Source organism: Diceros bicornis, chromosome 17, assembly GCF_020826845.1.
Source record: "Diceros bicornis minor isolate mBicDic1 chromosome 17, mDicBic1.mat.cur, whole genome shotgun sequence".
Lineage (NCBI taxonomy): Eukaryota > Metazoa > Chordata > Mammalia > Perissodactyla > Rhinocerotidae > Diceros > Diceros bicornis.
The window spans coordinates 43,287,345-43,302,046 of record NC_080756.1 but is presented as its reverse complement, the minus strand read 5'-3'; the positions used below and the strand labels follow the sequence as shown (position 1 = coordinate 43,302,046).

Here is a 14,702-nt window from a genome sequence, read left to right as displayed (position 1 = left end):
CTAAGTTAATCAAAAAAATATAATGTTTATTCTTTTATACAATGATGTTCACTCTTAAAAGGACATATGATTTGGAGCTTTATTTTAATGCTGGTAATGAATTTGCAATTATTTATCGATATTCACAATTAGTTGAATCAGCCTTACTTTAAAAAAATTATTAAAATTTTAATAACCAGTAAAACTTTCATATAGAAAGTTTGAAAAACTTTAAAAACTAAGCTTAAAAAAGAAAACTAAAATCATCCATGGAACTTCCATTCTGATATTTGGTATTAATATTTTGATTCTTTCCATCTTTTTGTTAAGCATATGGAGAAATATACACATTTTTAAATGGTATTATACCGCATAAATTTTTCATGATATTTTCTTCTTAAATATTATTTTAATATTTTAATGACTACGTATATTCTATTGTATGGTCATAGCATATATAACTTAACTATTTATTTTTAGACATTTATATTATTTCCAATTTTATTTGCATACATATATCCTCACACACATCTCTGATTATTTTCTTAGGATAAGTTCTGAAAAGTAAAATTGTTAGATCAAGAAATAAGCACATTTTAAAGATTTTTAAAAAAATTACATGTCGCTATATACTGCCAGCAATGTATGAAAGAGCCCATTTCCCAGGAACTTCACTAACTCTGCCAGCATCTCTTTTAATGTGGCCAACTCTTCCTAAAATAGTCAAATGAAGTTGTATTTGGATATGCTTTAATGTCGATAGGACTTAGTCACATCTCACGATGTCGTGTGGTTAGTTTCTTAGCAATTTCTCTTCCAATTTCTTCCTGAACTTCGTGCAACAGTGGTGAATAAAAAGAGACATCCCTTTCCATGAAAGTTCAAAAACATTAATGTGTGTATTTACACATAATACAAATATATAAATTTCCTTTGTGACTCTACTATACAGATATTACTAGTTTTTTGTTTTTCTGTTCCTGAATAAGTCTGAAAAAAAGTATATTTGCTTTTCCATTACCTTCAGATTTATTTTTCTCTTACCCTTTTGACTGAGAGAGAAAAAAAGTCTGGAATTGATGTTTTTGGAGAGTTAAACCTATTGCTACCAACTCAGAGCACAGCAAGAAATAAAATGAGCTCAATAGTATGATTTTCCTCGTTGTTATCATCATGATCAATGTGTTTTTATTAACCACTCAACATGTATGGAGCGTGGTATTAAATCCTAGGAATGAAAATAAAGAGGACGGAACAATTTTTATCTTCAGTTGATTTATTCACTAGTTGAGGAATGACAACACATATATAAAAAGATAAATGCTGATAAACACTAGCATATCCTAATTTCCCAATGCAGTCAGTCGATGCCCTTGGAGTTCAGAGAAGTGATTACTATAAAGATCGGGATAGTCACCTTCAAGGGGATTTGATCCACATTTTGAAGGAGGACTGGAACTTTAAGAAGAGAAGAGAGGGTGTTTTAAGCAGAGGTTACAGTGCTCACAGAGATGAAAATACGCATGTCATTTTCAGAGTAAAAATAACATACTAATGAGCCAGAGCAGTTTATTTAGTATTACAGTAAGAGAAAAATCTGAAGTGTTCAGCTACCCTTGAATATCTAGATAAGCAATATGGGCCTAAGAGAGGTCCATTGGAAACAGAAAACCATTTAATGTCTTATGAGAGATGAACTTACAAATAATTCAGGAAATTTTGTAAGCTATTACTATGAAAAATGTTAGTACCAGCACGAGATAATTGTGGCCTAGACTAGGTAGTTGCAGAAAAAACTGAAAACAGGCATTATGCTAGAGCCATTAGGATAGAAAAGTTAACAGAACTTGGCGACTGATTAGATATAAAGGTAAGAAACTACTAGGAACTTTTTGTCCCACTGTGCTTGCACTAAGGATTCATAGTGAATGAGCCTGCCCTCAACCAAGTACATAATACAGAATCCTATAAGGATGGGTGTGATAAACTCTACAGAGGGCTACAAAGTGGCTGGAACAGCTTCATAGGTAAATTGATACTTGAGCTTTGACTTCAAGGATGAATAGAATTTTACCAGATGGGAAAGGGGAGAAAATTTAATGAAGAAGACAAAAGAGAGGGAAAATATAACTCTTAAAATTTTAGACCTACATGATTGGAGAAAGATGAAAACAGATTACAAGAGAGAAGTCTTGCAGTAGAGATATTTTAGGTGGAAAGACAATTAATTAAGTTTAGACATTCTTCAAACAAATATATGTAGAGCGTGCCCACCAATCTGAAGGCACTGGGGACAGATTCATGAACAAAAGAGGCAAAAATTTTCTGCTTTCGTGGAACTTACATTCTAGTATTTGGAAATAAATACATAATTAGAGGCGCAGTATTCAAAGAATTTTGTTTTGTTTTGATGTGTTTTCTATTTTTCTTTCTTTGTTGTGATTCCTATCAATAAAATAAAATAGGCACACGAGAAAGCGTGAGTGACTAGTATCTGATTTAAGTCATTACTTAAGCAACAAAATGTACAAGTAACTATTCTCTCTAAGACTTCCAACTGTCCTCAAACTGACCTTGATGTCTACAAGCTTCAGACAAATGGTTTAGTAATTGAGAGCAATAAATTAGAGTCAATCACATTTAGTTAGGAGAAAATAAAGTCTCAGTGTGCTAAAACAAGCTGACCTTCTTCTAGCTTTGCATTTTTATTGTACCCTTTCTGCTCTCTGTCTGTACTTGATGCTGTGCTGAGATCTGACCTTAATGGTACTTCATGGGATGTGTCTGGACTATAGTTCTCACTTGGTCTTATTGCTGGATTGTTCAAAAAGAGAAAATTATGGGAAAAGTATTTGCAGGTCAGAAACAAGAGTTTTGAGTGACTAACCTTGAAAGTGAAATTCTTGTTGCAATTAAAATGCTCAGTTTAAATGAAGAAAAAATATGTAACGTGTTTAAGCATTACATTTCAAACTGCTGTCAAGGACACTGGAGAAATACTAGTAATACCGTTTTTTCCTTGACACTGTAGCTGCATAGGATTCATTTCACCCTTCAGTAACCTGATATACTGAAAAGAGACTGGACATTAAAGACTTGAAGTTTTCTGACCTACATAGTATTGGGAGCCAACCTTTAGAGCTCTCACTTGACTAGTTGAAAAGCATTAGTTAGTTTCTTACAGAAGGATTTTAGAGTTTTGTTTATTTATTTGCTTTTCAATCGGTTACTATAGATAGTTCCTTCAAGTTTTAAGTTTTGAGTATTAATTTTTTCTGAAAACTTGTTTATTTAAAATTAATTGTTGTTACCAATTATATTTAATTATAATGGGTATAGTTGTATCTAGTTTTATCTAATCATGTCAAAGTAGTCTGTCAAAATCATGTCAAAACAGCATGGTGCCAAAAGCTATCTCTAGGCACTTCCCAGGAGTTTGGAGACAATTGAGTTGGGTTCTTTGGGGCAAGATGATGCAGCCTGAGGAGCCCATCTGAAGATCAGTTGTCTTTGGAATAGGGTTTCAAATGCTAAATGCTTTCATAAATTTAGTGCAGTAACAAACATTTATTAAGTGTCTAATGGGTGCAAAATCTTACAGCTGGCATATGTAGTCCGAAAATGAATAAGTTGTTACCCCCAAGAACTTCACAACCCAGTAAGATTTAGCCTTATTAAATTTATTTTATTTATTTATTGTAAGATAATTTGGATTTCTAAAAATTTTCATTGTGATCTGTCCAAAACTTGTTATCCCATTTTTAATCATATAGACCATCAGGTCTCCAGCTGATAATAATTTACTTAACAACCGCATGACTAAATAATAATAAAAGATTTTCATACATTTTAGAAAAGATTTTAGATATTCTATAATCCACATTTTATAGACAAGAAATCTGGTAGGGATCTGACTTAAACCTAAATTTCCAAAATTTAAATCTAGTCGAAAGAGCTTTCTACTATAGTCCACATGAGAGTACAGAATACAGAAAAATAATAATAATTTGGTGCTAATGATCATCTTAATTGATTGTGAGATTATTATTTTATCTTATGCACTGGGGGTGGAATTCATTCTCCTTTCTCCCTTGACATTTCTCATGCATTATTCGATGCCATTAACAGGTTAATGGATATATTTCCTTTGTATTAGTTTTCCAGATCAAGAAATTCGTAAAGTGGCTGTTCACCAATTAGACCACCTTTTGAATGATGAACTACTGGAATTTCTTCCACAGCTAGTTCAGGTAAGAACAGCAGAGTTGCCAAAGGATTCCAGGATTTTAACTAATAATTCTCAAAAGAAAGTTTCCAATGAATCAAAAACCGACTACATAAAAGTGATATTGCAGTTGGGCCAGCCAAGGAACTAAATTATAGCTCATATGTCAACATGGGCAATATAGACATTCTCTAGCCAAAATTGGTACAGTTACAAAAAAGATATATAAAAGCCAAAAAGGAAATTTTTAAAAAACGACTTCGCTTATTAATTAAAACTGGGAAAAAATAGAAATGCTCGTGATGAAATCTTTTCAACTGAGTATGTAAAACAATAAAAAATTAAATAAATATTATGTAGAAAATAGTCTTTTGCTGGGCAGCTCCTCATAATTTGAGTTTCTTGCCTTTCCCTTAAAATATTCTAATATTGATTATAAATATTATAAAAGTGGTTTTATAAGATAATACCTAAATTCTACCACCAGATAGTACATTTTAGTGGCAACATCAAATATCACAGTGTTTTAGTAATTTTAGAAAATACTATAAATTTACCTAGAAATATGAGCAAAGACTGATTTAGTCTGAATATTTTGAAATATAAACAATTACACATTTTACAAATGACCATGTAAATGACTGAATAGTCAAACTACAAATGATAAATTTTTTGCAAGTTGACTATACACTGAGTGCTGAATAGGTCTAAAATAGTGGTCTTTATGTTTTATTTTCAACTCAGGTGTTTTCTTATCTGAAAGGTCAGGTTGTGGTTACAAGCTATTTTAAATACCAGGTGCTTCAGTTTTTGAACATTTCAGACAAGAAACCCTGAGACTAATGAGAGAAGCCTCTATTAATGATGTGAATACCATATTACTTTGCGCACAGAATATGCACTTCTCTGAAGGACTCCTAAAGAAAGAGCTGGTTTAGAAATAGCTATACCATATAGTTACTTCTACCAATCCTTATAGTTGTGATTTTCCTATACTTGCCGGGATAGTGTAGTGAAAATAAAGATTAATCCAACTTGTAGAAAAATTGTTCATCTCATCAGCTCATGAGTATTCAGCTCATGAGTAGGGGCAACATGTTGTATCTAACCCAACTCAAAAAAGTAAGTTTTTACAAAATTTTATGTGGATTAAACCCATTTGAAATTCCCAATCTGAATCAGTACTCTTGGCACCAGGCAAGTCGCTGACAGCCATATACCTGCAAATCCAAGTTCATAAGACAAGTTGCACGCAGAATCCAACACAGGAAATACAAAGCGGTAAAATTAGGTAAAGTTGCAACTATTCCCTAATTAGAAATGAAGATTATAAAATGATCTGAAATAGAAATAAATGTATAATGTGACTAGAAAATAAATAAAAACTGGGAAGGATTTTCAAAACATTCATTGTAGAGGTTGCCCTTAAACTTCCATGCTCTCCCCTGACTTTAAAACTTTCCGAGACATTAAACTATCTTACCCTATTGATTATTTTCTAGAATTATATTATTTTGTTATTTATTATCTTGTTAGAATTATGCAGGCTATATTAAAGCAATAAGACTCTAAAACCATAATAAAAACAGAAGATATTGTTCACAGCTAGGAATCAATTAAGACCCAGACCCAGAGGTTACTGCAAACCACAGGTCATAACCATGCAGGTAGGTTCCAAGAACAGTTCATAGTAATGCAGTGTGCACTAGAAATAGTGCCTACCTTCTAGATGGTGAGGCAGGATTTAGGGGGAAATTGTACCAGTTAACACAGAATGATGTGGGGAGTTTGGAAGTAAGGGAAGCAACTCAAGAGCAACTAAATAGTTATTGGATTCAAGAAGAAAAAATGGGGAAATCTAAAAAGACAGGCATGGAAGTAAATTCTGAGACATCTCTCCTGCCCATGTGTTCATCTGATATGCACACTCTTAGGGCATAAATACAACCTATGACCTAATCAGCCCAGTATTAGCACGTAAGTGAAAGAAGATCATAGCTGCTGTTCAGGACACATTATAGTCTTTATACATTCAGATGGCATCAAAAGTTATGTAAATTTGCTAAAATCATCTTTGACACTCTCATACCTTAGGAATTTATAAACTTTCCCATCCTTGAGGTATATTGAAGTATTTCTTCCAGTGTATGTGTGAATAAATGTTGTACCAACTTTTTTCTGCTGTCTGTACTATGGTGTAAAACCTGGCTTAAACTTTTGGGGGGGGGGTGTGTGTGTGTGTGTGTGTGTGTGTGACTTAAATAGCTTATTGAGCAACTAAAGATAGAAGCTTTGCCTCTCAAGCAGGGATGAGCATTTTAATGAAGAGAACCTGGTTTTCATTTTTACAACACATTCAGATTCCAGTGATGATGATGGGGACCTAGGTACTGACTGCTGACAGTGAAGCTCCTATAGAGTGCAGGTGAAGGTCTGAATTAGGTCCTCGAGGATATCAGGAGCTGCCATTGCTGTCTGTGTTTTCCACCAGATTGGTTATCCTAGGAAATCTTAGTTGTTCACAGTGGAGGTGAGGGAAAGGATTTGACAATGGGTGGGTTATGGTGGCAACAATCAGCTTTGAAACCCTTAAGTAAAGTTTCCAGGTCTGCAGATTAATACTGATATATGAGTTGGTGATTTCAGTTAAGGCTTTAAATGTGCATTAATTTCACCTCCAAAAGAGATGCAATATCTATTGTTTAATAATGTCATTTTTATATCCAAGACACTGATCATGATATTTCTCTTGTGCCAGGATTCTCCTCCTAGGCATGGTTGAACTCCACCAACCTTGGTTGAACCTCTAATAACCTGTTCTTATGTATTATTCTGTGATACTAAAGCATAAATAAGGACAGGAAACAGACTACACAAGCCTAAGTTGTGTGATGTGTGTGTGCTCTGTTATTAGTTATACACCAGCTAATAAAGCTATCAAATATATATTGACGTTTTATTAATATGTTTATGCTGTTTTCCTTGGTCTTTTCTCAGCCTCTTAAGTCCCTCTGTATTCTATGGTAATTTTGTTACTGAGACTAAAAAGAATAAAATGATTATATCTCTTACTTCAGGCTGTCAAGTTTGAATGGAACCTTGAAAGTCCTCTAGTTCAACTGCTGTTACACCGCTCATTGCAAAGCATCCAGATTGCCCATCGTCTTTACTGGTAAGATGGACTAAAATAGGATAGGATGCCTTTTTTTATTGTCAGCTTCTCTCTGTTGGGGCAGCTTTAGAAGAAGTACAAGATTTCTTTACCTTATTATTGATATAAACCTCCACTTAAAATTCATCCTGATTTGAGTCTTTGTCAAGATTATTTTTGAGTATAATTTAACTGTCATTGTCTTTAAAATCTTTCCTTTATACAGTTGCTGCTGTTTAAATCCAATCAGAATTTTAAATATGGATGATAGCTTTCCTATAGCTTTAAATCACAAGTGCTATTTGTGGTCATATTACTCTTTGAAGATTTCAGTCTAAAATCTAGTTATAAGACTATTGATATTTTGGAAGAATGTGTGCTTGAAAAGTAATCTCTGTACAATATTAGTTGTAAACAATGGAGGCCAACATATACTCTTTTTGTTCAAAATTCCTAGGGCAATAAACTTTTCCTGAAGTGTAAATTTGGAATATTATTATTGGAGAAATAAGACTTATTTAAGAGATATCAGAATTTCTCCCATCGTCACTTACTCTTGATCCTATTGCCCATGGTGTTCTTTGGATGCTGTTCTTCCTACTTTTCTTTTATTGCTAACCTCGTAGATTCAATTTTATAGCAAAAATTTTAGCAATTAAAAGTGTCAATCCCTAAAGATAAAATTGAATCTATCATTATCCTCACATATATATGACAGGCATCATTTACTGGCTTTAATTGCTAGTGAAGAACTTTAATTAATAGGAAAAAAAAATGAAGTCAATATCATTTTTGAGTATCATGTTTTTCTGCTTTAAAAAACATTACTCATGTTGACATCACTCTTCCATGAAAATGACTGAAGCATTTCATAGCAAATTAGAGATACAAGGAATTGTCAGGTACCAATGCTTGGTTTGATGCTCATTTTCATTTTAAATGCTTAATATAAAAAGCAGAACATTTTCTTCTGGTATATTAGTATGATGAGGTATCAGATACATTGACTAGCAGTGGGCCCTTCAGTGAATTGACTCTCTTTTAAAACTCTGAATGTAGTCTTATTCCTTTCAGTTTGTCCGTCAGCTAGTCAGCTACTATGGTGCTAAGGGAAGTTATATGGATATACTTGGTGATGTTCTGCTATCATATTAAAGCTAGGACTCCATTAAACTCCATGTTTACTTACCTTAAAACTTCACTTTCCGCTTTTTTTTTACATGCGTTCGTTAAAATGAAAGCATGTTAAAAAGTAACGTGATCAGATAACAAATCTTGATTTAAATATTTGAACCAAAATATAATATAAAAGTATATAAAAAGGTAATTTTTAAAAATACATCTTAAAAAATAGAATAAAACATTGAGTTATCTTAATACATTAATTACTTACTAAGGCGGCTACTGCTTCTTCAGATTCAGCATATTCAACACTAAACTCAACATATTGCCCTGCTCACCCAGGCCTTGGAGTCTTCTCTGGATCTTCCCTGTTTCTCACTAACACACCCAATTGTTTACCAAGCCCCGTAACTCCATACCTCCTAAATAGCTCTCCCCCTATCTGCTGCTTCCACCCGCCACTGCCGCTGATCAGAAGCTTGCCTCACCAGATATTGAATTATGAATAAATAGGCTTAGACAGAAAACCATCTTGACTTCTTGGCATCACTGTGTGTAGCTTTCCTGAAAAGGGAAATTGACTTGGAGTTACCACAAGGCTCTTTCATTGGAAGGGTGAATGTAGGATGAGTAGCCTCTGTTTTTCATGGAAAGGAAGTTAACAATAAGCTTTGGATTTGTAAGGTTTAAAAGCTTTCACTCCCAGTTTGCATGCTAAAAGGTGACTGTAAGTGAGAACCTTAGCATTTTGGGTTCACACTTAGGAGGCCCCTCCCTCCACCATATAACAATTAATTATAGAAGGTTAAACTCAGTTCCCCTTTCCATTTTGGATAGGAAATAGTTTAACTGATAGTGAGATATTGGGTTGAATGGGGGCCCCCAAAAAGATGTATCTACATCCTAACTCCAGGAACCTGTGAATATGACCTTATTTGGAAAAAGGGTCTTTGAAGATGTAATTAAAGATCTTGAAATTCGATCAACCTAGATTATCAGGGTGGGTCCAAAATCCATTGACAAGTGTCCATAAAAATAAATAGAAGAGAAGACACACGTACAGAAAAGGCCATGTGGAGATGAAGGCATTTACTGGAGTGATGTAGCCAGAAGCCAAAGGAAGTCAGCAGAAGGTAGAAGAGGTAAGGAAGAGTCTCCCCTAGAGCCTCAAGAGGGCGCACAGCCCTATCTTGATTTCTGACTCCTTGTCTCCAGAACTGTGAGAATTTCTGTTGTTTAAGCCACCAGTTTGTGGTAATTTGTTATGGTAGCCACAGAAAAATAATACAGCATGGAAGGGACTTCATGAAGGGCCCTGACGAGATTGGCTGTGGTGTCATGTCATGCAGGAAGCTTTCCTTGACCCTCTCCCCGGCTACCCTCTGAGGTTGATTGAGTATTGCTTCCGTGTTGTGTCCCCGGGTGTACTCTACGGACTCTGCCAGATGTCATGTCACACTACCTTAACGCTCCTATTTCCCTGTCTACTTCTACTCCTACTCCGTACAGTGGCTAATGATAGCAGTCATGTCATACTCTTCAATCTGCTAATCCCACTGGTGTCTGGAACTCAGGAGATACTACAAACAAAAGTTTTTAAAACCATAAAGCCATAGAAATTTCTTTAAGGTCATCAATATTTTTACATACCAGGAATCCTATACAGTGCATTCTCGAAGGCACTGTTGGTGCCCCAGCCAGATCACCTTTACCTGGCTGGTGCACCCATCTCACATTTCTGTGAGTATTGACTGCTAACTGACAACTGCCTCTGCTCTGGAGAATTGTTCTCTGTTAACATAGCCACCTGGGCTGGGAAGTGGGAAGCCTCTAAGGAAGTCTCTCAGTCTCTGAGATCTCTACGTCTCTAAGGTAAGTCTCTAATTTACATTCCAGGGCCTCCCCAGGGATAGGATCAAGGCTAGACTTGACCTTGACCTCATGCTTTTAACTCCTTCCTTTCTCCAATTATGCTTTCCTTACTCCCTCACAGGATTTTTTGTGAAGAGCATTCCTTCAGCAAATCACATACACCTAAATTCCTGTCTTACAGTCTTTTCTAGGGAACCTGACCTAAAGTAAGAATTTCTTTATTGAAGATAAAGAATTTAAATATGTGTTTTAAAAAATTGGAGCATCAGTATGCTATGGAACGTGTCACAAATGGAACAGCAATATTGCCATCTTTCATACACCTAATACTAAGTCTCATTGAATGAGCTCCTAGAGAGAGCCAATTTCAATTGAAATCTGTATGGTAGGGAGCCATTTTATAACATGGCTCCTTTATAAATTGTTACTTAAGGCATGTGCTGCAAAAGTCTGAAAGTGTTCCCTTCAAAGTGTGGGGGTAGCCTGAGGTGAAGCTCCCATTTTCAAACCTTGTAAGTGCAGCAGTTTTTTCTGTTTTATTCACTGATATATTGCAAGCACCTAGTACAGTACTTGGCACTTGACAAATTTTCAAAAAATTACTCTTGAATGATGAATAGGATTAAGTTGCCTGGGCCCAGCTGTGCTCATACAGATTTGTGACAATAGGGGGCAGAAGAGGGCTACTTGAGCACTCAATTGGGCTTGATGCCAAACCAGAGCTGGCAAGGCTAGAGCAATTTCAGGAGATGGGCCCAATCAGGTACTAGGCAATAGATATTACTAGCGAAGGCAAAACTGGGTTGGAGGGAGAATGTGAGCAAAAGTCAGGGACTAACCTGAGTGAGAAATTAGGGCCTGAAGAACAAGCTGATGCAGCAGTGTCTGCTGGACCAGTTGGGAGAAGCACAGAGTAAATTAAGCCAATGGTGCCTCTGCTACCGTGAGGCCTTTCCAAGGTGGCATGTGGTATTAAAGAACCATGTCCTATGAGCTTTAGTATGCTACCCATAAAATTGAGATGATGCAAAATGTGCCCATTCATTTTGTAAATCATCTACCCTAAACTTTTCTTATCTAGAATTTTGGGGCAATTTCTCAAATCAGGGACTACTCTAAATAAAGCAAAATAATGTGGAAATTTTGAATCATGTGATTTGAAGTCACACATGTTCCTCCTGCTCCCTTTCCTAAATGTGTCTCCTCTGATGCCTAAAATTCTCTCATTAGCAAGTCAGTCCTTTAGGTTAAGTATTGTTCCCTCCCAGAAGTTCTCTTCCAATATGAAAAAATAAATATTCAGAACATAATGCTTATGATGAATTAGTTTATCATTTGTTCATGTATGTGACAAACATTGAGATACTAGACACTGTTGAACTATTAAGGATAAAGCAGAATGTTAGTACCGTCGAGTAGATTCCAACTCCTAGTGACTCTGTGTACAGCAGAGCAGAATTCTGCCCTCTCTTTTTGCACCATCCTCTCCCCTTCTGGCGCTATATCAGACAATGCTCCACTGCTATTTGTAGGGTTTTTATGGCCAACTTTTTTCAGAAGTGGGTGGTCAGGTCATTCTTCCTAGTCTGTCTTATTCTGGAAGCTCCTCTGAAATCTGTCCACCATGAGTGACCCTGATGGTATTTGACCCAGGTGGCATAGCTTTCAGCATCACAGCAACACCCAGTCACCACAGTACAACAAGCGACAGATGGGTGATGTGGGTCCCTGACTGGGGAACAAACGCAGGCCAGGTAATGAGAGCACGGAATCTTAACCGTTACAACACCAGGGCTGGCTAAAACAGAATGGTTCTTGCCTAAAGAATCTCACAGGCTAACAACACATTAGCATCCAGGCCGCAGGAAAGAGCCCACTGGCTGTGTGGCAGGGACAGAGTAGAAGGGGGGACTGACAACAAATTCTGTCCATTATACAGCTTTGCCTATGACCTGTTCTAAATACGACTACAAGGGAGAGAGGCAAGGATTGACATCAAGTAAAAAAAAATGCCTAAATGTGCACTCCCATTCTGTCAGAGTTAAAGACTGACAGAGGCATACAAATGAATACACAAAGGAGGTAAATGCTGTCTCTGCTTTGATGTCTGAAACACTCCCTGAAGTGAGAGTAAAGAGCTATGCTTTAGGGAGTTACCGTGGTGTAACAGAGCACACATGATACAGAATCAATAGGAGGTTTTAAAGCCTCAATCCTTTACCTTCTAGAATCATTATATTGCTACTAATTGACCTTTTTACTTTTACAATGTAATAAATAATAAATTATTGCTTCACTTTTTTGTAAGGGGAAGATATGTCTTGCTGTCATTTAATATTGATCTGTTATAATCATCTTTCACTCTATTGTTCTCAGAAAAGTATACACCAGATAAAATCCTTACGATAAGCATTTCACTAAACTAGCAATAGCTGTTCTCTACCCCAACCAACTTGGAAAAAAGTGACAGATATTTGTGAGAAAGTTTACATTTTACATAATAATCTGTAAAATCCATTAACGCAGTTTTTTAGTTAAAGCATAACACAGGAACAGTTATTTTTGTCTGTTTTATTTCTATTTTATGTGATTGAGGTTTTATGTAGTCCCTTTAATAAAAATATTTTTTTAAACTATACATTTTTAAAATTAATTTTCTAATATAATTTAAGTCTTATGATTCCTATTAAATACATGTGAAAATAGAATCTGTTACAAAGTTCTACCACAAATCAATGCAAAAGCCAGGAACAGAACTCCACTTTAAATTTATCCCTAGTTTAAATTATTTTCCCTTCAAATTCTTCTATTTTGTTAAAAAAAAAAGAGAAGAGTTATAAAAATGAACATTTTATATATGCATACTGACCTCAAATGTTAGAACTTGGATCAGATCTGGCATTTGGGAACTGAACTTTCTATTGCACTCTCTAGCAATTTTTCATTATAATAGTCACATGCAATTACATCACTGCTTCCTTAGGCAGTAATCTGGTTTCTCTATAATAATATCAGTCCCCCTCTGTCATAGTTTATGCTAGAGATTTGCGTTGAGGCCTTGAAAACAGCATTATACTGCTTAATTTTCATTGTTTCTCAATCAGACTATAGCTTTGTGCTAGCCATCAAAATGTATGGTCAACAAAAAGGCATTCTGTTTAGAAATCATCTTTGTCTTCTAAAAATATTTGAATTTGGCTTCCAAAATGAATAGACTAACATATAGTCATAGAGTTAAAGGATCTGGGAGTCAAATGGAACCTTAGGAATCATCTGTTATAATACCTTTTTTCCCCCAGAAAGGCATTCGCCACTGACTGTCATCTAGCTGATTAAAGAATTGAGATTAAAATCTATTTTTATTGACATCCCATGCACAATTCAAGTCTCTTTTCAATTCAAAATCTACTAAAAAAAGTGCACCTTGAAGAATTCACCAAATTTTTTTTTTTTCTATCAATAATTGGGAACTCATTCAAGTACTGCAGACATGGCTTTTCCTTAACTTAAAAGCAAAACTGAGGAGAAAACAATATCCCAAATTGAGATCTTTATACCTAATAGCTCAAAATTTTTGCCATTAGGTGTTGGTGTGACCCACAAGTGCTGTCAATTATAGTATTAATAGATATATGCAGTAAGCTCCAAAAAAAAAATTGTATACTTGAAAGAGTTTTGAAGGAAACAGTAGATTTTTCCCAGAATCTTTCTTTTGAAGTTCCTGATTCATACTTAAAACACTAAATTTGCTCTCTTAGTTTTACTAGTAAATTGTGAGTGATAAGAAAACAATTATTGAGTAGTTTACCTAGTAGACTGTACTTATTTTTTAATACATATTATATAAAAAGACTTTCTCCGTTTTCTCAAAGACAATATTTAATTAAGCAACCAGCAATATGCTAATGAAATTCAAGTCACGCCATTTCATCAAATTAAATGAGTTAGAAAATAAATTCCTGTAGTCCAGATAAGAACTTGGCAACAATAAAATGTAAAAATACTGAGGAAGCAGTTGGATATAAAAGCCTGAAGAGCAAGAGAAAGATCTGGATTGGTGGCAGAGAATCAGCAAGTATCAGCATGTTGCTGGTACTTGCCAGGCTTTTATCTTATGGCTTAGTCATCCCCGAATTTGGAGTTTTTACCAGGAGTCCCTGAAGTTGGACCCAGATAAAAAAAGAGAGAGAATCAGAGCATCATGTTGAGGGTATTTTTAGGTACCAGGTCTAGAAGTAGCACACACCAGTTTTTTTTTTTTCTTGTCTTTTTTTTTCCAGTCTTATTGAGAAATAATTGACATACCTTACATGACTATATAAGTTTAAGGTGTAGAGCGTGATGGTTTGATTT

At 35.2% G+C, this 14,702-nt stretch overlaps 1 protein-coding gene across 1 annotated transcript in view; it reads left to right on the top strand.

Moving 5' to 3' along the window:
• Nucleotides 1–14,702, top strand: part of PIK3C2G (phosphatidylinositol-4-phosphate 3-kinase catalytic subunit type 2 gamma) — a 347,697-nt gene that overhangs the window by 118,400 nt on the left and 214,595 nt on the right. The window contains exons 17-18 of the mRNA XM_058558690.1: nucleotides 4,136–4,229; nucleotides 7,282–7,376. Coding sequence (XP_058414673.1) covers nucleotides 4,136–4,229; nucleotides 7,282–7,376 — 189 coding nt within the window. The remainder of the gene's footprint in view (nucleotides 1–4,135; nucleotides 4,230–7,281; nucleotides 7,377–14,702) is intronic.